Here is a 23,246-nt window from a genome sequence, read left to right as displayed (position 1 = left end):
GTCCAGAAGTAGATCAGGCAAAGACTCAAAGCATCCAGAGATCCACCTTTGCCTGCAGGCTTATTGTTATTCTCAGCCTCTTAATGAGCCTCAGGCTGTAGACCACAGCAAAGCATAAATTCCACAGGGTGGGACTAGATATTTTCCAATAGGGTGGAACAAAAGCTGCCTTGATGGTAAAGGTCTGCCTGAGAAAGACGTCCTCTGCCATTTGGGGGAATGACTCAGCACAGGAATCCAAGCTGTATTCCCAAAGCCCCCATCCTGGATTCTTCTCACATAGCTCCAGTCCACTCTGTGCTCCCTCTGCCAGAGTCCAAGGTGAGTGGCTACACACGAAGTTTTGTGTGTTGGCACTGTAAGAGGGTGCCTGTATTTCCAGCCATCTTTCCCTGACAGACAGAAACCCTGCTGCTTTTCACAACCAGATGTTGTATGGGCATCTTTCTCAGTTCTGGTGCTCTGGGCTGGGGAGCCCAGCTTGGGGTTTAGACCCCAGAGTTCTCAGTGGGAATCCCCCACAGCTGAGATATCCCTTCAGACCTTTACCTGGTGTCTTTGGGAGCCAGGCCAGCCTTCTCATGCCTCCGCACTTCCTATCAGTCTCTATGGGGTTTCCACTTTTTTTCCTTGGTTATGAGGGTGCTCCCCAGCTAGTCTTTAGTTGATTATTCAGGATGGTTTTTCTATATTTTAGTTGTAATTCCATTTTGGTCCTCGGAGAGTGTCAGTGTAGCTTCCACTTAATCCGCTGCCATCTTGGAATCTCCAGAGCCCAGTTTTTGTAGAGAATTAACTGTTCTCTTATAGCATAGTAAGAAGCTTGAAAAATTCCAGGGCAAGTCAGCATGCTTATTCTAAAATAAGTATCATCTTCTTACATAACCATATACTAAGATACTGAGGTACTGTACAAAAATTCTTACTAATAAAAAATATCCAGTTCATATTTAAATTTACAAGTGCCCCCAAATGTATATTTTATAACCTTTTTTTTTTTTTTAAATCAGAATCCAATCAAGGACTTCAAGGAAAAATAGTTTGATCCTGACATATTATCCAAAGGCACTTAGAAACTAGGCTCCTACAATGCCAGTGTTGAATTTCTGTGTCCTATATTGCATTTGGTTGTTATGTCTCTTTAAATCTAGAACAGTGTCACCACCTTGCATTTTCATGGTGGAATGCTTGTTTTTTTTACCTTCTCTTTGGAAAAGGTATAATTGCTGTGATAGAAGTACCAGTTCTAAAAAGTAATAAGATTAGTGGATCAATAAATAGCCAGGAAAAGAAAAGAAGTAATCTTGGATTCTCTAGGTCTCTAAGAAGTAGATAAATGCTGGTGTGGTCCTGGCTGGATAGCTCAGTTGTTTAGAGCTTCTTCCTGATAGGCCAAGGTTCCAGGTTAGATCCCTGGTCAGGGCACATACATGAGGCAACCAATGAATGCTTAAGTAAATGGAATAACTAATTGATGTTTCTCTCTCTCTTTCTCTCCCCTCCCCCACACACCTTCTTTCTCCATCTTCTCTCTCTAAAATCAGCCCTAGCCAGTTTGGCTCAGTGGTTAGAATATTGGCCCGCAGGCTGAAGGGTCTCGAGTTCAGTTCCAGTCAAGGGCACATACCTTCATTACAGTCTCAATCTCCATCCCCAGTTGGGTCATGTGCAAGAGGCAACCATTCAATGTGTCTCTCTCACATCGATCTTTCTCTTTCTCTCTCTTTCTCCCCCCTCCCCCTCCTCCACATCCCACTCCCACCTTCCACGCTGAAAAGTAATGGAAAAAATATCCTCGAGTGAGGATTAAAAAATATAATAATAAAATAAATTTTAAAATAGTTTGATCCTGACATTTGGCAGTTAGAGTTACCCTTCTTTGAGTGTCCCTGATTTGCTACAGTCTGCTAGACCAAAAGCTTTTCATAGATGCAGGGACTTTCCCTGTCTTGATGTCTGTTCTGTTGCTGGTCCCAGGTCGAGTACCTAGAACCTGAATAAATGCTCATTAATTAAATATTTGTTGAATGAATGAATGAATGAATGACAACCTAGTATATTTACACACATTACCTGATGCTGTCTTCACAGCCAACCTTATAATGCCAACCTTGTAATATAAAATATAAGCCAACCTTGTAATACAAAGAACTCAGTTTTGGGAATGAAAAATACCAGCATAGATGCTTAGCTGCTTCTTCAAACCTCCATAGCCAGAGGTAGGAGCTGCCTCTTAAACAATGCCATTTAAAAATTTTTTACCATTTTACCCATTTTAAAAAATATGTTTTTGTTGATTTTAGAGAGGGAGGAAGGGAAGAAAAGAGAGAGAGCAAAACATCGATGTGAGAGAGAAACATTGATCAGTTGCTTCCTTCACTCGGTGTGTGTGAAACACTGATCTGGAACTGAACCCGAAACTTGGGGATGTGCCCTGACTGGGAATCAAAGTGGTGACCTTTGGGTACATGGGACAACACTCGACCAACTGAGTCACACTGGCCAGGGCCATTTTAACCATTTTAAAGTGTATAGTTCTGTGGCATTAAGTGTATTCACAGTGTTGTGCAACCATCACCATCGTTCATTTTATTTTTATTTTTATTTTCATTTTTTTTAATATATCTTTATTGATTTCAGAGAGAGGAAAGGAGAGGGAGAGAGGGAGATAGAAACATCAATGATTTGAGAGTCATTGATCGGCTGCAGCCCACAACCTGGGCATGTGCCCTGACCGGGAATCGAACCCCGATCGCCTGGATCCTAGGTCGACGCTCAACCGCTGAGCCACGCCCGGCTGGGCACCATCGTTCATTTTAGCCTATGCCTTTTTCCTCCACTGTTACACTGCCTCCCTTTGTTCTTCAGGGTGCTTTTAACCATCTGCAAAAAGATTTTAAAACTTTTCATTTTTTTTTTTTAGCAAAAACACTGAAGGAACCTGGAAGTTTAAACTTTCAGGCTGGCTGAATACTGAGTCACTGTTTTCCCTTTCTCATCTCCCCACCCAGCTCTGTTTCATGTAGAATTCCTTGTTGGCTAATAATAGCTGAGTATGTTGTTTTGAGCGGGAATACATGCTATCATGTCTCCTTTTTCTTACACTGAATTGGAGCTGTTTGGTCTGTTCCTGCTATTTCTTGGGCCAGTGAGTCCGTGATTGAAATGGTCCAAGGGCAGAGGAGCCATGCACCCACATTTTGAGCTGTGTACCTGCCTAATGGGTGAGAGCACCACTGGGCTAAGGTCCATTCTCTGCCTGGTCCTTGGGAAAATGAATTTGCTTTGTCATCCTCTACTCTTGCTTTCTGCCAGGAGTCCAGCTCACTACTTTCAGTTTCACTTTGGGCTTTAAAAATCTTTATCTTATACTGGCTGAATTACCTATATAATATAGGTACAAATAAGCAGTTTCGTTGTCTTGGCTGTGAGATGAGTTGGGATATGTGCAAGATTTGAGGAGGGAAATGAATCTGCCTAAATAGGGTAGCTGGACTTTTCAACTCATGTTTCTACAGCAGTGGTCTCCAAGTCCTAATACCAGGCAGAGCCAAGAGGTGAAATATGACACAGACTGGGGATGAGAATTGGCAGTTGGTCCTGAGTGCACAGTTTCTTCCCTCCCAAGTGTATTTTACAGCCAAGTGAACAGAAAACAAGTCAGCAGGCTACTTGCCGGAGACTTGAAGCAGAAAAGTGATCTTTTTTTTAATCCTCACACAAGGACATGCTCAGAGAGAGGAGGGGACTGCAGGGAGGGAGGGAGGGAGGGAGAGAGGGAGGAAGGGAGGGAAGGGAGGGAGGGAAGGGAGGAAGGAAGGAAGGAAGGAAGGAAGGAAGGAAGGAAGGAAGGAAGGAAGGAAGGAAATAAATATTGATGTGAGAGAGAAACATTAATCGATGGCCTTCCATACACTTCCTGATGGGATCAAACCCACAACGTAGGTGTGTGCCCTGACCCAGAATGAACCAGTAACCTTTGCGTGCACGGGAGGACACTCAACCAACTGAGCCTCTGGCTGGGCAGGAAAATGATCTTTATAAAAAGTTGGACAGATAGCTTTTATAAAAATTTTTCGGAAGAACAAAATGCAAATGGTTTATTTTTATCCCTGATCCCTAAGTGTAAGGTAGATTCTAGGTGTATTCCTAAGCCTATTTGTGGGAGGGAGGGGCTAGGCTTCCCCAAGTTTGACCAGTCATATATTCTTCACTTTGGATCACAGTCCGCTGGATCAGAACGTTGCTGGGAAGTCTAAATACAAGCCTTCCCATTGAATGATCAAGCAAATGGGCACAGTTTGGCCCCTGGCCCAGCTCTGCTCCATGTAAATTTTATCTAGCACACAAAGGACTGGCTCGCAGCTGGTGGTGTTGTAATTCCAGTCATTACTGACTAATATACCAGGCCACCATTGCATGAGGCTTGACCTGAAGTAGCTGCTCTGAATATAGCCAGCCTTTCTGGCAGATGCAAACACCTGGAGGAGCAGGCAGGCCCCCAGCAGAAAAAGTATTTACTGTTACTAGCATGTCTGTTGAACAGTTGTGCACTGTCAGAGTTTATTTCATGCTATGTTTATACATAATTAAGAACAACTCACTGGATCCATTGGCTTATAGTTGGGTTATGTTTAGAAAAAATGCCGTTTATGTTGTTGCCTACTGCGGGGGCTGCAGATGATGTCACTAGTTTGAGTAAGACCATGAGAGAAGCAGTTAATGTAATTACTGACAATTTCTTTGATCTCTCTAATGAACACAGCTTACTTAAACCCCTTAGTGGCCTTTGGTTTCTGGCACTGATATACCAAACTGTCAGTCATGTAATTTTGCTCAATTAGAGACTCTGGTTTGTGTGCTTGGTAGTTCCTTCTGACATAAGGGGGTTTATGAGTAATTAAAAAGAACACCAGCATTTACAAAATGGTGCTTCTAAAAAAGAAACTATAAATGTCTCATAAATATGTAAAAGATACTTACCCTCTCTCACAAAAAGAGGAAACCATTTTAAGATCTCATTGAGATCTTATTTTTTACCTATGAGATTGACAAAAATCCAAAACATTGGAGAAACACTGTTGATGAGCAAGTAGGGAAATAGACACTCATACATTCTTGGTGGGAGCATTCATTAAGTGTACAACTTTTTTTTTTTTTAATTTGTCTTTATTGATTTTAGAGAGAGGAAGGGAGAGGGAGAGAGACAGATAAAAACATGAATGATGAGAGAGTCATTGATTGGCTGCCTCCTGCACGCCCCCTATTGGGGATCAAGCCTGCAACCCTGGGCATGTGCCCTGACTGGGAATCAAACTGTGGTCTCCTGGATCATAGGTCAGTGCTCAATCGCTGAGCCACGTTGGCTGGGTAAGTGTACAACTTTTATTAAGGAAAGTTTAGATATATATTAAAACCATAAATATATACCCTTTGATCCAGCAGTATTACTTATAGGAATTTATCTTATAGATGCATTTGATGTGGGCTTAAGCTTATTTATGGAAGAATTAAAGCTTGGAAAAAAACTCAAAAGTGAACTGGTTACATAAATAATGATTTATCCATATACTGGGTACAGATATAAAAAAGCAAGGATACTCATATACTGACATAGAGATGTCTTCGTGATACAGTGTTGAGGGAATACAGCAAAGTACCACTTGTGTAAAAAGGGGCAAAATAAGAATACATATTATTTGTTTATATGTGCATAAGGAAGTTCTATAAAGATATTTAAGAAGCATATGGCCCGTCCGGGCGTGGCTCAGCGGTTGAGCGTCGACCTAGGATCCAGGTGATCGGGGTTCGATTCCCAATCAGGGCACATGCCCGGGTTGTGGGCTTGATCCCCAGTCAGGGTCATGCAGGAGGCTGCCGATCAGTGACTCTCATTATTGATGTTTCTCTCTCTCTCTCTCCCTCTCCTTTCCTCTCTCTGTAATCAATAAAGATATATTTTTTTAAAAAAGCATATGAATGATTGTGTGTAGGAAAGGAGATAAGTTGGGTATTTTTCACTGTATGAAACTTCTTAAACCATGTGCATATGTTGCTTTTTCAAAAAAAAATTAGAATGTTTTTAAAAAATGGAGCTGCTTTGAATTTCAGTCATAGTTGCAGAGGAATTCGTCTTTTATTTTTTTATATTTTTATTGATTTCAGAGAGAGGAAGAGGGAGAGAGAGATGCAAACATCAATGATGGGAGAGAGTCATTGATCAGCTGCCTCTTGCACACCCCTGCTGGGGATCTAGCCCACAAACCAGGCATGTGTCCTGACCGGGGAATCGAAACGTGCTCTCCTGGATCATAGGTTGATGCTCAACTGCTGAGCCACACCAGCTGGGCGAGGAGCTTTCTTTTAATTGACTTGCTATACCCATATGTGCTATCCTTGTGGGTAAGAGGGAATTCTCCTCGTATTGTAGTCAATGGTGATAATCTTTGTTGCCTTTAAATTTTAAAAATTTTATTGGACCCAGCCGGGTGTGGCTCAGTGGTTGAGCATCCACCTGGGATCCAGGAGATTGAAGTTCGATTCCCAGGGCACATGCCTGGGTTGTGGGCTTGATCCCGAGTTGGGGGCGTGTAGGAGGCAGCCAATCAATGATGACTCATCATTGATTTTCTCTCTCTCTCTCCCTCTCTCCCTCCCTCTCTCTCTCCCTCTCTCTCCCTCTCTCTCCCTCTCTCTCCCTCTCTCTGAAATCAATAAATATATATTTAAAAAAAAAAAAATTTATTGGTTTTTTAGAGAGTGGAACAGGGAGAGAAAGAGACAAAACAGACAGACATTGATGTGAGAGAGAAACATCGATCAGTTGCCTCCTGCAGGGCCCTGACCAGAGATGGAACCCGCAACCCCAGCCCAGGTATGCGCCCTGACTAGGAATCCAATGGCTACCTCTTAGTGTATGGGACTTTACTCCAACCAACCGAGCCACACTGGCCAGGGTGATGTTTGTTGTTTTTTATGTGGGTACCTTGGGAAGAAAGTGGTGCATGAGTTTGCTGGTCCTGGGGTTTTTCCTGTTGTTCCTCAGCCAGAATCAGTGGCTCTGAAGATTTATATACCAGAAGCGTTACGTTCTACTACAAACCCTGAGAAACTGGCTTTTTCCTTTTGTTTGACAGTTAGGATGATATGCTCTAGACAGGACTGAAGTCTCTTACCTTTTCTTTTTATTTGTAGGAACCTACAAGCAGCAATTGGCGCCTATTATGACTTCGAGAGCCCGAACATCAGTATGCCCTCTATGTCTTTTGTTGAAGATGTCACCATAGGAGAAGGGGAATCAATACCTCCTGATACTCAGTTTATAAAAACATGGCGGATCCAAAATTCTGGTAAATGTATAATGGGCACTTCTCTTTGTCCAGTTTTCAATTTCTTAGTAGTTAAAAGAAATAAAGAAATGTGATTGTATAACTGAGATTTTTTTATACATGATACAGCATTTCTTGTACTGGTATTATGCCCAAACATCAATGAAATATCCCCTGCCCTAGATTAGGAGGAACAATGTAGGTCTTGATGGCATCTAAACACAACCCAATATTCATTTGACACCCGGAACTAGGCCTGTGTGCGGTGGTTCTACTCCATCACTTTAATTCTGCTCTGGTTAATCTTCCAGTTATTTCCAGCAGGCTAGAGGAGGAACAGCCATGAATAGAACAAGGTAGCTAGAAAGAGCTGTGAGCATTTGTTCTTTTGAAAATCATTTCTTTACAACCACAGGATGATTATGTCTGAAATTTCATTGAGATATCTATCTGAGACATTAATACCACTTTGAAAAGTAGGGTAAGAAGTGTGCAGATGTGCTCATTTGGGAAAGCTGGAAAGATTGAGAAATTATTTTTTTAAAGCATTGTTGAAAGATTAAAATTAAGCTAATCATAGTTCTTTGAAAATAGTATCTGAGTATGTATCTGGTAACTGTTAATTATTACCCTTTAATTGTTAAATTATTTTCAAATGACTTTAAATTTGATTGGGTTTAGTTAGTATTCCTTGTCCCATCCAATAATAATTTATGCTGACTGGGTGAGGATTTTTTAACATCCTTATTATTAATGAAACAGAGAAATTCTGAGAGAGAGAAAAATAGGCAAAAGGGTATTTAGCTAAAAATTTGTGGCTGTTGGAGAACCCTAGCTAGCAAGGTAATCTGATATGAGATGATGTAAAGTTCTGGGGGCTCAAACCCTATAAAAATGACTTTTTATTGACTTTACTTTTCAGTTCTTTATTTTATGATAGGGAAAGATTAGCTAAGCTAGACTTTTATATAATAACTAATGTACCAAGTTGTTGTTCTTAGTTTTTCTGGCTTATTTAAAAGTAACTCTCCCAGCCTAGCCGGGCTTGGCTCAGCGGTTGAGCATCGACCTAGGATCCAGGCAATCGGGGTTCGATTCCCGGTTAGGGCACATGCCCGGGTTGTGGGCTGCAGCTGATCAATGACTCTCTCATCATTGATGTTTCTATCTCTCTCTCTCCCTCTCCTTTCCTCTATCTGAAATAAATAAAGATATATTTAAAAAAATAAATAAAAATAAAATAAAATAAAATAAAAGTAACTCTCCCTTGGATGCAGGTTCACTGTGTCACGGTGCTAACACACATAATTTGGATTAACCTAATGTAGACAACTGGGGACATCTGTGACTATGTAAAATTTTCATTAGCCTCTTTTCCCTTTTGGTTATAACAGTGTGGTGTATTGTTAGTTTGAGAAGTACATGGTAATATAGGAAGGTAGTCATATTTTCTATTTTCTTGAATTCTTGTTTGATGTTTGATTATCTTTCCTTTGCCTGATTTCTTTCTTACCTTTCTTAATATTGCATGCTTTTAAAAATATGAAAACAATGTCTTTAGTTTAGCTTCTATTCATCATCTTTCTCCTTTGAAGTGTTACTAAAATCTGTTACTGATGGAAAATGCTTTGAAACTTATACATGAAAGTTTTAAATGAATGACATTTGTTTAGAAAGTATGAGATATTCAAAAGTTTTAATTTAAAAAATTTAATCTAAGACCTTGTTTACTTACATTAAAAATGGTCTGGCCTTCCATGAGTTCATTATAGTGCCTTTAAATATTGAAAGTTGTTAGAGTACTGTTGAAATATTTTAAATACTACCTTGTTGCAGGATAACCATTTTATATTTCAGAAAACCTCTTGATATATCTGCTCACTCACTAGACAGTCACTTGGGTTAGTTGGAGGGTTTGGGGGAATTGACATAAAATGGCTACAATATAAAATCAGAACCCCAGAGAGCCTGCCCTTCACTTTGATTTGGAGAAAGTCTGTATCGGCATTCCTGGCCACCTTTTTTTACATAGTAACTCCAGTTCAAAATGGCCTCTGGGTCTGCAGTCTTTTTCCTGTAAATGGCATTTTTATTCCTGAACACCTCTTGAAAAGTTGGGCAACAATTGCTAGAGATTTTACCCTTCAAGGTACTTTGAACAAATAGCTTTTATATTCTTCTGGAATTTGTTCATCCAGTTGTAAAATAGTTTTCTATCTATAAGCTAAATGCTTTCCATTTGATTAAGGAGAACTTGGCCTCCTGTAACTGACAGGTATGTTATTAAAGAGAGAGAGGGAAAGTGTGCAGGTGCGTTGGTTCTTTGGCAGTCATCCTAATCTGGCCTGAGTTCTTTCTGGAACTAGAGTAGTAACACAGAGGGTAGGGTAGGCCTTTGCTGTTTCTCCCCTGTCTCTTTTGTTCTCATTCATAATCTTCCCTTAGAGATAGTGCTCACTGAAAGAGTTTCATAAATAATTTTTATGATTCCCCTCTGCTGTCAATTTTTAGGCATGCCAAGTATTCAAATATGCAACAGAAGAGATTAATAGGAACTGCACATAGCTGTCCTAGCAGCTTCCCCAAAAAAGATAAATGTTACACGTTTAAAATTAAACTCATAATACTGTTTAAATCCTTAGATTTAGACCACAGAAAAACAGAAGTGAGACTTTTAATGACGTAGATGCAGAATCCCATGATCCAAACTTTTGTCACTATTTAAGTGTTAGAAGCTTGGGAAATTTGAGTAGGAAACTTTACATTGGAGTTTAAAGTGAAAATTTGGAACTGTCCCTCTAAAGATGAAAGTAGACAGTAGTTTTTACCAACATTTACAGCTAGCTTCTCAGTTGTTACAGCCATGCTCTGTTGTCCAAGGGTAGTGAATGTTAAGCTGAGTATGTAATGATTATTCTGGTGTTTTTCTTGCTTTGGTGAAGTACATATGATTTTCATATTGTCATGAGAGTGCCTTTAGAGGCATCTTTGTTTTTTGAACTACAGAGAAGTTAATATAAAACAAGTTGGGAGAAGAACTTGAGAAAGAATAACTATTCCTTCATTTTTCTTTTGGCTCCTTAAAACAAGTTTTCTGCCTTTCTCTTCAGTATGATTATAGAGAAGATCATTCTGCTTCATTCATTCATTCAACAGATTGTATTATGTTCTAGTCATTTTATGAGGTACAGGGAGAAAATGCTGACAAAATAAATGAAGGTTCCTGTTTTTATGTCACTTACTTTGAAATGCAGTCTCTAAACTTATAGGGGTTAACAGAGTAGGGGATCTTCACTGAGATTTGTTGACTTCTGCATTGCTCTTTGAATGTTCTTTACTGGCTCCAAACTATTTATAATCACATACCTAGTAAGTCCCAGGCTTTCTGGAACTGATGGACTTTTATTTCATTTTTGCCATGCTTTCTGTCATCTCAAAATCACAACATAACAGGATTTTGTTGTTGTTGTTGTTACTTTTTATTTTTTAAAATAAAATTATATTCCATGATAACTGAAAATCACAGCCTTAATCATAAGCATGCTTGTGACACTTGTCTTGGAAAGTCATAAAACACAGATTAGTCTTTTTTACAGGTATATTCATCCCCCATTAAGCTAGTTTGTAACAGACTTAATTTGAAACCTGTTGTATTATACTTTTCCAATCCTGGTTTCAGGTATACTTAGACAGGTGGCCCAGATGGCTGAACCTTCCTTCTGTATAAAGAATCTGTATCTTTGATTTTTTCAGAGTCACGTGACCTAACGGTTGGAGCTGTAAGAACTGTATGTCATAGTTAATTATTGGTAACTCTCAGAAAGTTCATCAGTTTATAGTAAATTAACACTTTAGAGTTGATGGTAGATGCTATGCTCTTCCAAGTTTTTTCAAAAGGCTCTCTGAGTGCCACATCAATAGGGTACCTACCGTACTAAAAAGATCAAGACTGTAGCTGCATTATTTAACATTAATCACTTAACAGTTTACTAACAGTCTCCCTGGAATATAGCAGCACTCCCTCTTTTGCATAGCCAAGAGACCTGACCATCTCCGCTGCTAGTGGTCATCTGCTCTGGATAGCCAAGTATTTCCCATACCCAGACAGCCTTGGTTTTCTTTATTTTCTTAGAGGTTCAAAAACAGACACATTCTTGGGATTTCATATAAATAGACATTGTCTTGTTTGTGTGTGTGTGTGTGTGTGTGTGTGTGTGTGTGTGTGTGTGTGAAAGAATAATTGTGAATACAGCCCTGTAACAGAAGTTCAGTTTTCCTCTTGGATCTTGGTCTTTAAAGGGACCAGCATTTTCCAAGATGCTTCAACTCAGCTGCTACAACTCTTAGTATAAAACAGATATGCTTTTGCCAGGCCATAGGCCCCAGAAATGAAAAACAGAATTTGCATGTGTTACCGGTGTATCACCCACAACCTTTACACCAGCCACAGTTGCTCTCGGTAGTGTTAACTTAAGAGGACACTGCTGGCAAGTTGTTGTTTTTTTAAGAGGTTGTCACAAAACATACTTGGCCACTGCTTCATCTGTTATTCCTTCAGATCTAAGAGCCACAGAGGGTGCTGTTCGTTTTGGGCTGAGATCTCAACAGTAGAACTCTGGTTGCTTTTTTCTCTTGTTCTCTCTTCAATAGCAAACCATCATGTATATCAAAAACAGCCTGGCAATTCTAGAACAAGGTAGTGAGGATCCTAGAATACTGTTAGGAGGTAAATTTCAAGCATGTTGTGTCCTGAGAGTCCTGCTGTAGTGATTTATTTGTGTAATGAATGTATATATCCCTGCCATAGAGTCTACCTTTTTATAGTGATTTATTTGTATAATGAATGTATATATCCCTCGAAAAAGATATATAGGGATTTCTATTACAGTAAAAAGGAGTGTATTAGAGAGACTTCCCAATAAAAATTACTTCTAGTCACTGTGTGGCTATCTCAGAGCAAGTCAATGTGTACATTTCTCATTTTGCATTAGTTTACATGAAAATAGTTAAACAGGAGTTGGTACCAAATAAGATCTTTGCCACTTCCAAAGGAGGAAAGACATTACTGCCAAAGCCATTTTTTTGTATTGACATTCCTGTCCTTTCTGCAAGCACCTCTGGCTGGTGTCATCGCACACAGTTCATTGTGGTGTTATCAGAGGAGTTCACCGCACTGTTCATATTTTCCCCACTGTTTGAACATGCACATGAAACTTTCACTTGACACCTCTGTCTTTGTTTTTCTTTTCTTTTTAATTTTTATTTTTTGAAAAATATATCTTTATTGATTTCAGAGAGAGGAAGGGAGAGGGAGAGATAGAAACATCAATAATGAGAGAGTCATTGATCGGCTGCCTAGCCGGCAACCCGGGCGTGTGCCCTGACCGGGGATCGAACCCTGATCGCCTGGATCCTAGGTCGACGCTCAACTGCTGAGCCACACCCGGCTGGGCTTCTTTTCTTTTTAAATCTTCACCCTAGGATATATTTTTCATTGATTCTAGAGAGAGAGGAGAGAAAGAGAGAAACATCTGTTGGTTGCCCCCTGTGGTTGCCTCCTGTATGAGCCCCAACCAGGGATCAAACCTGCAACCTTTTGGTGCATAGGACAACACTCAACCACTTGAGCCACTCTGGTGAGCGAAAAAACACTTTTAAAATGGAAACAATATCATAGACATTATTCCTTATGTGTTTCATCCTCTTGCCTGGATGTAAAAATGGAGGAGAGTCAGACATATTTTTACTATGAATTTCAGCTTAAAAAGTTAGAGTGAAAATAGCCATGTGTTACATGTTAATAGAGAATGCAGTCCTCCAGAGATGTGGCCCTGTGCTCGCTTTCACAGTTCTTCATTCTTTTATTTTTTGGTAATCTTCACCTGAGGATATTTTTTCCATTGATATTTAGACAGTGGGAGGGAGGGGGGAGAGAAAGAGAGAAACATTGTTGTGAGAGAGACACATTGATTGGTTGCCTACCGCACACTCCCTGACTGGGGCCAGGGATCAAACCTTCAACCCAGGTATGTGCCCTTGACCAGGAATCAAACCCGTGACCCTCAGTGCTCGGGCCAACATTCTTAACCACTGAGCCACACCAGCCAGTGCACACATATTCTTAGATTCTACAGATTTAGTGTGATGTGTGGCCTTCTCTGGGGTCACCTGAAACACATCTTTAGGAACTGTCCTATAACAGTAGTTTAGGGCAGTTCCTGAATTCAGCCCTAGAACAGCAGGTTAATTTTCCTCTTGAATCTTGGTCTTTAAAGAGACCAACATTTTCCAAGATGCTTCAGGTCAGCTGCTACTACTCTTGACATAAAACAGATATGCTTTTGCCAGGCCATAGGTCCCAGAAATGAAAAACAGAATTTGCTGAATTCTGTTTGGTTTTGCTGTATGTGCCTTCTCTTAGGGGTAAACTGTTGGTCAGAGGTTGTTTTCTCTGGTAATTCCCTCTGATTAGTCATGTGAGATGTTCTATAGTTTGGGGATATGTAGGTAGGATTACATGTCTGTCTAAGATTGATTGCCTAACATTTTTTTCTTTTGCTTGAACTCAGGGGCAGAGGCCTGGCCTCCAGGGGTTTGTCTTAAATATGTCGGGGGAGACCAATTTGGACATGTGAACATGGTGATGGTGAGATCGCTAGAGCCCCAAGAGATTGCAGATGTCAGTGTCCAGATGTGCAGCCCCAGCAGAGCAGGAATGTATCAGGGACAGTGGCGGATGTGCACTGCTACAGGACTCTACTATGGAGGTGAGTATGTCCTTTTGCGGCCCAGGGTGAAGGAATTAATGTAGTATCTTAATGCGTCCCCATTGTTGCTCATAGAGCCTGTAAATTACCTAACAGGGCATGGCTCCTTTTAAAGTCACTCCATGCAGGTGAATGACTTGAATTTAATGACTGTCTGGTTGGTTCAGTCTAGTGCTCTCCCTTTTACACTGGGACTTTAGTTAAAACTTAGTGAATTGTATGAGATATATCTTGCATTCTAAACAGTGATTTAGTAATGTTGCTGTTTTTATTATATAACCTAGTAGGTACTGTAAGATCACTGAAGGCAGTCTTTGTTTACAGAATCTCTAGACACAAGTCATAAAAAAAGATAATGCAGCCCAGCTGACGCGGCTCAGTGGATTGAGCGTCATCCTATGGACCATGAGGTCCCTGGTTTGATTCCCAGTCAGAGCACATGCTTGGGTTTCGGGCTCTATCTCTCGTGGGAGACGTGCAGGAGGCAGCCAATTGATGAAAAATTGATGTTTCTATCTGCCTCTCCCTCTGCCTTCTCTATCTAAAAAATCAATAAAAACATATTTTAAAAAGAAGGCAATGCACAAAATGTGCATACTTCCTTCAACCTGATGACCTGTCAAGCTACTAATGCCTCTCACACTTTCTCTTTATTGCCAAACTTTCTGAACAAAGTGAGCTATACTCATCATCTCATCTTCCTCTTTTTCATTTTTTCTCCCACCCAATCTGTTATTTTTATTTTTTAAGGGAACTTTAAAGATGTTTTTATTGATTTTTAGAGAGAGGGAGGAAGGGAGAGAGAGAGAGAGAAACATTGATGTGATAGTGCAACATCAACCAGCTGCCTCCTGCAGGCCCCTACTGGGGATCGAGCCTGCAGCCACAGGTATGTTCCCTGACCATAAATTGAACCAGCAACATTTCCATGCACCAGATGGTGCCCAACCAGCTGGGCCACACCAGCCAGGACTCAACCCAATCTATTCTTTACCCACTCCAATGAAATGCTTATCAGTGACTACCCAGTTACTAGATCTAACTAACGGTCTTCATACTAACTGACCCTCTTATCATTTGGTACCATACTCCAGATGTTTATTTTATTTTATTTTTTAATTTTATTTTATTTTATTATTTTATTTATTTTATTTTATTATTTTATTTTATTTTATTATTTTTATTTTATTATTTTATTTTATTTATTTTATTTTATTTTATTTTATTATTTTATTTTATTTTAAAATATATCTTTATTGATTTCAGAGAGAGGAAAGAAGAGGGAGAGAGAGAGATAGAAACATCAGTGATGAGAGAGTCATTGATCAGCTGCCTAGCCTGCAACCCGGGCATGTACCCTGACTGGGTATCGAACCCCGATCGCCTGGATCCTAGGTCAACGCTCAACTGCTGAGCCACCCCCGGCCAGGCTGTGAACTATTTTTTGAATAACAAGTGAACATGTAATCAGGTATCAGAATGCAGAGAGATTTGTCTCTTCCCTCTGGACACTGTTTTCAGGCCACCTCTCTTAAGACTCTTTTTACCCTGAGTTAAAAGTAGTTTCTCCCACTGCTGAGCTCCCTCTCTCTCCTTTGCCTCTCTTTGGTACTTTATCTCTTGCTAACCAGTTAATCTGGTGAATATTTCATATCACCTTTAAAACTTCAGGTGATACATGGCCCTGGCCAGTGTGGTTCAGTGGTTAGAGCATCGGTTGTAGCATCAAAGGGTTGTGGGTTTGATTCCTAGTCAAGGGCACATACCTAGATTGCAGGTTCTATCCCCGACTCTGGTCAGGGTGAATGTGGTAGATAACCAATTGATATGTGTCTCTCTCACATCAGTGTTTCACCCTCCACCTCCCTCTCCTCCCTTCCACTCTCTAAAAATCAAGAGAAAAAACATCCTCAGGTGAGAATTAACAAAAACCAAACAAACAAAAAACTTAAGGTGATACATGTGTTATTTATCTTTGTAACTCTTCAAAAAGCTACTGCCCAGTGCAAAGCAGAGAGTGACTTCTCAATAGATTTTTTTTTTTTTAATTGATTTGAGAGAGAGAGAGAAACATCAGTTTGTTGTTCCACTTACTTATGCATTTATCGGTTGTTTCTTGTATGTGCCCTGACCTGGGGTCGAAACCGCAACCTTGGCATATTGGGATAACTCTCTAACCAAGTGAGCTACCTGGCCAGGGCCACTCAGTAGATTTTTAAAATGAATGTTAGCATTTTTAAGGGAGGGGGAAGATAACATACATGAGTTTTTTAAAAATCCCTTTGATGCAAAGGTACTGCTTCTTAGTGTTCTTCAGTGTTTGAGAATGCTAGTCCTATTTTGTGTTTTTAGTGTTAAATTAAAAATAACTATCAGTATGTGGGACATTAAATTTGTACTTGTAACGTCCCTTACAAATTCTAGAAGTAGATAGAGTGTAAATATACTAGCTTTGGAGGCAGTAAAGTATTTAAAGCCTTTCTAGGTCATGTAGTCTATGAGCTGATTATCAGACTTTATGAAATCTAAAAGCTTTAAGGGATCCTAATAATTTACCTGATTCCATGATTTTCAAGCTTTTTTCTTAATTATTGGAACCCTTTCCTTGATAGTAGCATATATGAATTCCCCTTCTGAATAAGGGGAAAAGATAAAAATGAAACTGGTTTTGCCCGGCCAGTGTTGCTCAGTGGTTGAGTGTCCACCCATGAACCAAGAGGTTGCTGGTTCAAGTCCCAGTCAGGGCACATGCCTGGGTTGTGGGCTTGATCCCCAGGAGGGGGAGTGCAGGAGGCAGCTGATCGATGTTGCTTTCTCATTGATGTTGCTATCCCTCTATCCCTCTCCTTTCCTTTCTAAAATCAATAAAAACATATTTTTAAAAAAAGAGAGAAACTGGTTTTGTTGAATTGAAAGCCTCCTTGGCCTGAGTTTCCCTGCTCCCTATCTGAGATGACCTCCAGGGCCCTGTGGTATAGTTTGCAAACCCTTTTATCTGTTGTAGTAAAGAATTTAATTTCATTATACAAACTTACTATATTTCATTGAATTTAGATTACTATTGGTTATAAAACACATCCTGATAACAGAGACGTTAAGTGACTGGCAGAAGGTGCATATAATATACATAAGACCACAGCTATGAACACATGAAAAAAAGAACACCTGCCATGTCACCCATGATTGGCTCTTGCCAGTTTTTCTTGCTCGTCCTTCTTAGCTTGTTAGCTCACTGAGTGTAATGTGGTGGTAAGAACCTGGAATGTAGGACTAGGTTGCCTGGGTGTAAACTTGGACAATAAACTTGATCACACTGCACCTCATCTTTCTATTTTAACAAAGCTTGCATTTTTTGTTTGTTTTGTTTCTGGTGGGGTGATCTCTATAGTTTAAACAGTGTTCTCTTGACAGAATCCGTTCTTATGTTTATAATAACAGTTATGGTGTTTCAGCTCATTTCTCTTCCTCAAAAGGAATTTTTGCTATATTTAATAATTTACAAAGGGGTTACCTACCCCCATTTTATTTATTTATTATTTATTTATTTTTGTTTAAAATATTACACATGTCCCTTTTTCTCCCCAGTGACCCATTCCACCCCATCCCATCCCCCTCCCCAGTCCCTCTCCCCACCATTGTCCATGTCCTTGGGTTGTGCATGTACGCATATAAGTTCTTTGGTTAATCTCTCCCTGTCCACCCACCCACCCTCCTCCATCCCTCTGACATTCATCAGTCTTATCTATGCTTCCATGTCATTGAATCTATTCTGTTCATCAATTTATTAAGTTCTTTAGAGTCCACATATAAGTGAGATCATGTGATGTTTATCTTTCTTTGCCTGGCTTATTTCACTTAGCATAATACTCTCCAGGTCCATCCATACTGTCCCAAAGGGTACTAGATCCTTCTTTTCTTTTTTTAAAATTTATCTTTATTGTTGAAAGTATTACAGGTGTCCCATTTTTCCCCCCAATTGACCCCCTCCACCTCACCTCCACCCCCTCCCCAGGCCTTCACCCCGTTATTAACTGCATATAACTTCTTTGGTTAATCTCTTCCCACCCTCCACCCCTCTTCCCTCTTTCCTCTGAAATATGATCGTCTGTTACATGCATCAATGTCTCTAGATCTATTTAGTTCATCAGATTCTTTTGTTCACTAGCTTCTTCTTAAAGATGACCCTTCAACTTTTCCTGTAGTGCTGGTCTGGTGGTGATGAACACCTTTAGCTTTTTCTTATCTGTGAAGCTCTTTATCTGACCTTCAGTTCTAAATGATAGCTTTGCTGGGTAGAGCAATCTTGGTTGTAGTTCCATGTTTTTCACCACTTTGAATATTTCTTGCCACTCCCTTCTGGCCTGCAAAGTTTCTGTTGAGAAATCAGCTGACAGTCGTATGGGTGCTCCCTTGTAGGTAACTGCTTTCTCTTGCTGCTTTTAAGATTGTCTCTTTGTCTTTAACCTTTGGCAGTTTAATTATGATGTGTCTTGGTGTGGGTCTCTTTGTGTTCCTCTTGTTTGGGACCCTCTGTGCTTCCTGGACTTGTAAGTCTATTTCTTTCCCCAGGTAGGGGAAATTTTCCGTAATTATTTTTTCAAATAAGTTTTCAATTTCTTGCTCTTTTTCTTCTCCTTCTGGCATTCCAATAGTACAAATGTTGGGCCTCTTGAAGTTGTCCCAGAGGCTCCTTGTACTATTTTCATATTTCTGGATTCTTTTTTCTTTTTGCTCTTCTGGTTGGGTGTTTTTTGTTTCCTCATGTTCCAAATTGCTGATTTGATTTTCAGTGTCCTCTACTCTACTGTTGATTTCCTGCAAATTATTCTTCATTTCAGTTCGTGTAGCCTTCATTTCAAATTGGTACTTTATTATGTCATCAGTGGTCTCGTTTGTTTTCTTAATAGTCTTACTAAGATCCTTGAGCATCGTTATAACCATTGTTTTGAACTCTGTATTTGTTAGCTTACTTGGATCTATTTCATTTAGTTCCTTTTCTAGAGACTTCTTCTGTTCTTTCCTTTGTGACATGTTTCTTTGACTCCTCATTTTGGTTGCTTCCTGGTGTTTGTTTTTGTGTATTAGGTAGAGCTGCTATGTCTCCTGGAATTTGTAGAGTGGTTTTGTGTAGTAGGTGTCCTGTAGGGTTCAGTGGCTCAGCCTCCCCAGTCACCTGAGCTGGGCCTTCTAGGTGCTCCCCTGTGTGGGCTATGTGCTCTGACCTGTTGTAGTTGAGCCTTGGTTGCTGTTGCTTTCACTGGGAGGAATTGACCCCCAAGCCAATTGGCTGTGAGGACCAGCTGCAACTACAGCCAGAGAGCTACTGTGCTGGAGACACCCTTATGGAGCAGGATTTTCTTTAGTGGAGCTTTGGTGTTCACCAAGCGTGCCCCTTGAGTGTGTCACTCGTGGATGTAGAAGGGTTGTAATCCAGCATGGTCGAGTCTGACCACCAGCTGCACTGTCTCTGGGGCCTCCCAGGAGGTGCCAAGTCAGCCTGTGTCAGTGCCTTGCCCAGGGCCACTCAGTATGACCCACACAGCTGCTACTTGTGCTGGGCTTGGCGTTGTCCAGGAGAGGCCAAGCTATGAGCCAATGCAGGCTGAGACTAGTGCCAGGCCTGGGGCCACTTATCAAGCCATATGGGGCCCGCTGCTGCTTGTTTGAGAGATTTTAGGAAAGTCCTAAGCATAAGGCTCAGGAGGCCACTTGCACAGAAAAGCCCCTGGAAGTGTCTTGTATGAGCTTGCAGGTGGGGAGGGGCAGGGCCAAAGGTGTGAGTCTGGTGCTGGAGATTCAAATATGGTGCCTGCCTGCTGACTGTGTGGGGGGAGGACTTGCCAAAGGAGCAATGGCCTCTGCCAGCTCTTTTGCCTGGGAGGAAGCCGCCCCTCCACCTCTTGCCCTGATTCCAGGCAGGTTAGTTCCTCCCCGAGTGTCCCAGGTCCTTTCCAGCTGCTGCCCGGCCCTGGGCTCAGAGGGAGTGCATCTGAGTGAGTCCGTGCGAGAGCCCTTTAAAAGGATCTGCCTGGGGCTCCCGAACCCTCTGCGACCCTCAGTGACAGTCCTGCTGGTTTTCACAACTGGAATTTGTGGGGACTTCTCTTCCCGGCCCTAGAGCCCTGGGCTGGGGGCCTGCTCTGGGGCTGGGACCCCTTGCTCCTCCAGGAAGCCTCCACCACCGAGATTCCCTCCCGGGTTTAAACCGCGGCACCAGGTGTGGGCCCCGCCGCCAATTCTCCACGATCCAGCCCTTATCCACCCGCGTCTCTGCCCCTCCTACCGGTGTTAATGCTCCTTCAGTTCCCTGGTTGTAGGGCTTCTGTTCAACTAGATTTCAGGAGGTTCTGAGTGATGATGGTTCTGTATTTTAGTTGTGATTTTGATGTGGTTGCGGGAGGTGGCGGATACAGATGTTATCTACACCACCATCTTGTTTCCTCTCCTCCATCCCCATTTTAAATTGGTTGTGCTCTCAGAGTTTCTCAACTGGTGCTGTTGGCATGTTGTGTGGATAGTTCTTCATGATGTGGGTGTATTCATAACACCCTTGGCCCTCTCGCACTAAATACCTGTAACTTCCCATTCTTCTTTACAGCTACCCCCCCACACACACATACCTAACTCCCTTGGTTGAGTAGCACTAAGTATCTGATTCCTAACAGATTCATTCTCAAGCCCAAACATTTTGTTTTACCTTCTTTTTATGAACCTTTGCTTCTTAAATAAAAGCAATGTTATCTAATACCTACTGTATGTCAGGCATTGTACTGGGTTTTTTGCATATAAATGACCTTGTTAAGGAAGTACTAGTTACACTTTATGGATGAGGAAACAAGACCTGAAATAATTAATGATTTGTCTACGGTTCAGTAAAAGTTATAAATTAGCAAAAGTTGTTTTATGATCTTTCATTAATTTGGCTCTTACTACTCTATGGGGTTTACAAGGAGACGTTGACTCCAGGTTGTTGATGCTTGTTAGAGTTTAGGGAGGGAGATCTATCTCCATTTCCACAGTGAGTGGGACTGAAGGTAGGTTTGAGTTTGGCAGGATGTGTCTTAGGTAGTTGGGTAAATATCAGAGTTCTCCCAAGGAATTCCTGCCTGCTAGGAGATGCATAGTTCCTTTAGGACACTGGCTCTTGGGAAGAAGTAAGAGCATGAGTGGTAATCCCCAGTTTAGCCTTGCTACCGGCAGTAACGTTCCTGCCCTCTTCCTAGTACAGTCCCCTCTTCCAAAATTCTGTAGGAGAGATTTACTCCTGCACTGTGATAATTTCTTACCAATAGAGGAGTCCTAGTTGTGAAGTAAGTTAAGGTCAAGTGATACTCTTGTTATCATGTGCTGATGAGGGCTTCTCCCGCTTGAAGTAGCTCTTCTTGTTAACTTCACATGGGTTCTAGGGACATTTCACTTATACATTATTCATTTAGTTTCCCAGGGGTTAGAAGTGGAACGTCCCTTATTAAGCTCCCAAACTGTAATATGTCCCACATATTAGGAGAGTTATTGGGTGCTCTATGTGAACCAGCTGTTTATTTCCTAAAACCTTACTTAAGTTCTTATTCTAGCTTCTCCAATTTATAGAATGTCCTCCTTATCCAGTAATTTTAGGACTGCCCCATCTCATTCTTCTGTATTTTAATTGATCATGTTATAAAAGCAGCTCTGGTTTCATACAGACTTTCTCTAGATTCTACATATGTATTCTATTTTGATGCTGTTCTATTTGACATTTCTGCCAGTTCTTTACCTATTGACTCCAACTTTAGCGTGTCTCTCTTTTATGTTGAATTGAAAAAGGCTCTCATTTACTTGTAGAAGATCCTCAATAAGATGCTCTCTTTTTCGATCCTGAACTCTAGAATTCTCTAATATCAGAACTATGAATAGCCCTTGAAAACAACGGATTTCTTTTTTGACACAAGGAATGCTAACCTAAGTTGAATGTGTCTTTTATGGGAAATGTTTTTAGAAGAGACATTTCAAAATGTAAATGAGATCTGAAATCCTTAATTATTTTTATGTTACGAGTTCTATATTAAATTTATAAGGTGACAGGCTATTTCATCTTCAGAGAAGGAAGCCTGCCTTTGGTTGTACTGCCACCAGGGGATGGTAATTGATTGGTGGTCATATCCAGGTAGTCTGCATGAGTCAGAGGCAATGTGAAGTGGGTGTACTATTCAGATTGACCCCTAAAATACAGATATGTGGGTCCTTAACCTCTGTGGAGCATAGAAAATCAAGAAAACAGACAAAATAATGATCCATCTATAAAGCATAGTAAAGAAATATTTGCATATCCAGGTATGAAGTATCAAATATTTTAACTATTTGAAATACAATTGTGAGTCGTTTTAATGTGTGCTGATAGTGCTAGCACTGTTTGCTTTATCAGTAGTTTTATTATTTTATTATTTTTATATAAGGATTTGGTAGAAGGGCATATTTTGAAATAATACTATTTGAAAGCAGATTTTTTTCTTATGGTAGCTATACTCTTAATGTTAACAGAAACTTCTTTTATCTAGAGCGTTAGGTTCCAAGAAAACTGAATTTTGGAATGGACAGTTCCTTTAAATTTTTTGAAATAAAATGTAATTCTTTATTAAAATATTAATAAGCTTCCTTGGCTGGGTAGCTCAGTTGGTTTAGAGCATCATCCCGATACACCAGGGTTGTGGGTTTGATTCCCAGGTCAGGACACATACAAGAATCAGCCAATGATGCATAAATAAGTGGAACAACAAACCCATGTCTGTCTGTCTGTCTGTCTCCCTCCTCCCCATTCCTCTCTCTCTAAAAATAAATAAGTAAAAATTAAAAAATTAATATGCTAATAGTTAAGAAAATAGTTATAAAACCACCAACCATTTTAAAGATTATGCATAATTTGCTTTAAAATATACGTATTATCAATAAATGCACAAGCCATAAGTATTTGCGAGGATGTGTAGAAAAGGGAACCCTCATGCACTGTTGGTGGGACTGCAGATTGGTGCAGCCACTATGGAAAGCAGTATGGAAGCTCCTCAAAAAATTAAAAATGGAACTGCCTTATGACCTAGCAATTCCACTTTTAAATGTATATTCTAAAAAACCCAAAACACTAATTTGAAAGAATATACGTATCCATATGTTCATT

General features: G+C 40.5%; 1 protein-coding gene across 2 annotated transcripts in view; it reads left to right on the top strand.

Annotated features, from left to right (window-relative positions):
- ILRUN (inflammation and lipid regulator with UBA-like and NBR1-like domains) overlaps nucleotides 1-23,246 on the top strand; it is a 91,124-nt gene that overhangs the window by 28,785 nt on the left and 39,093 nt on the right. For both annotated transcript variants that reach the window (XM_087817345.1, XM_016223718.2), the window contains exons 2-3: nucleotides 7,195-7,349; nucleotides 13,898-14,095. In XM_087817345.1, coding sequence (XP_087673471.1) covers nucleotides 7,195-7,349; nucleotides 13,898-14,095 — 353 coding nt within the window. The remainder of the gene's footprint in view (nucleotides 1-7,194; nucleotides 7,350-13,897; nucleotides 14,096-23,246) is intronic.

The sequence above is a fragment of the Miniopterus natalensis genome, chromosome 5 (genome assembly GCF_054644295.1).
Source record: "Miniopterus natalensis isolate mMinNat1 chromosome 5, mMinNat1.hap1, whole genome shotgun sequence".
Lineage (NCBI taxonomy): Eukaryota > Metazoa > Chordata > Mammalia > Chiroptera > Miniopteridae > Miniopterus > Miniopterus natalensis.
Note: the sequence above shows the minus strand (reverse complement) of the source record. Positions and strands in the feature narration are given on the sequence as shown.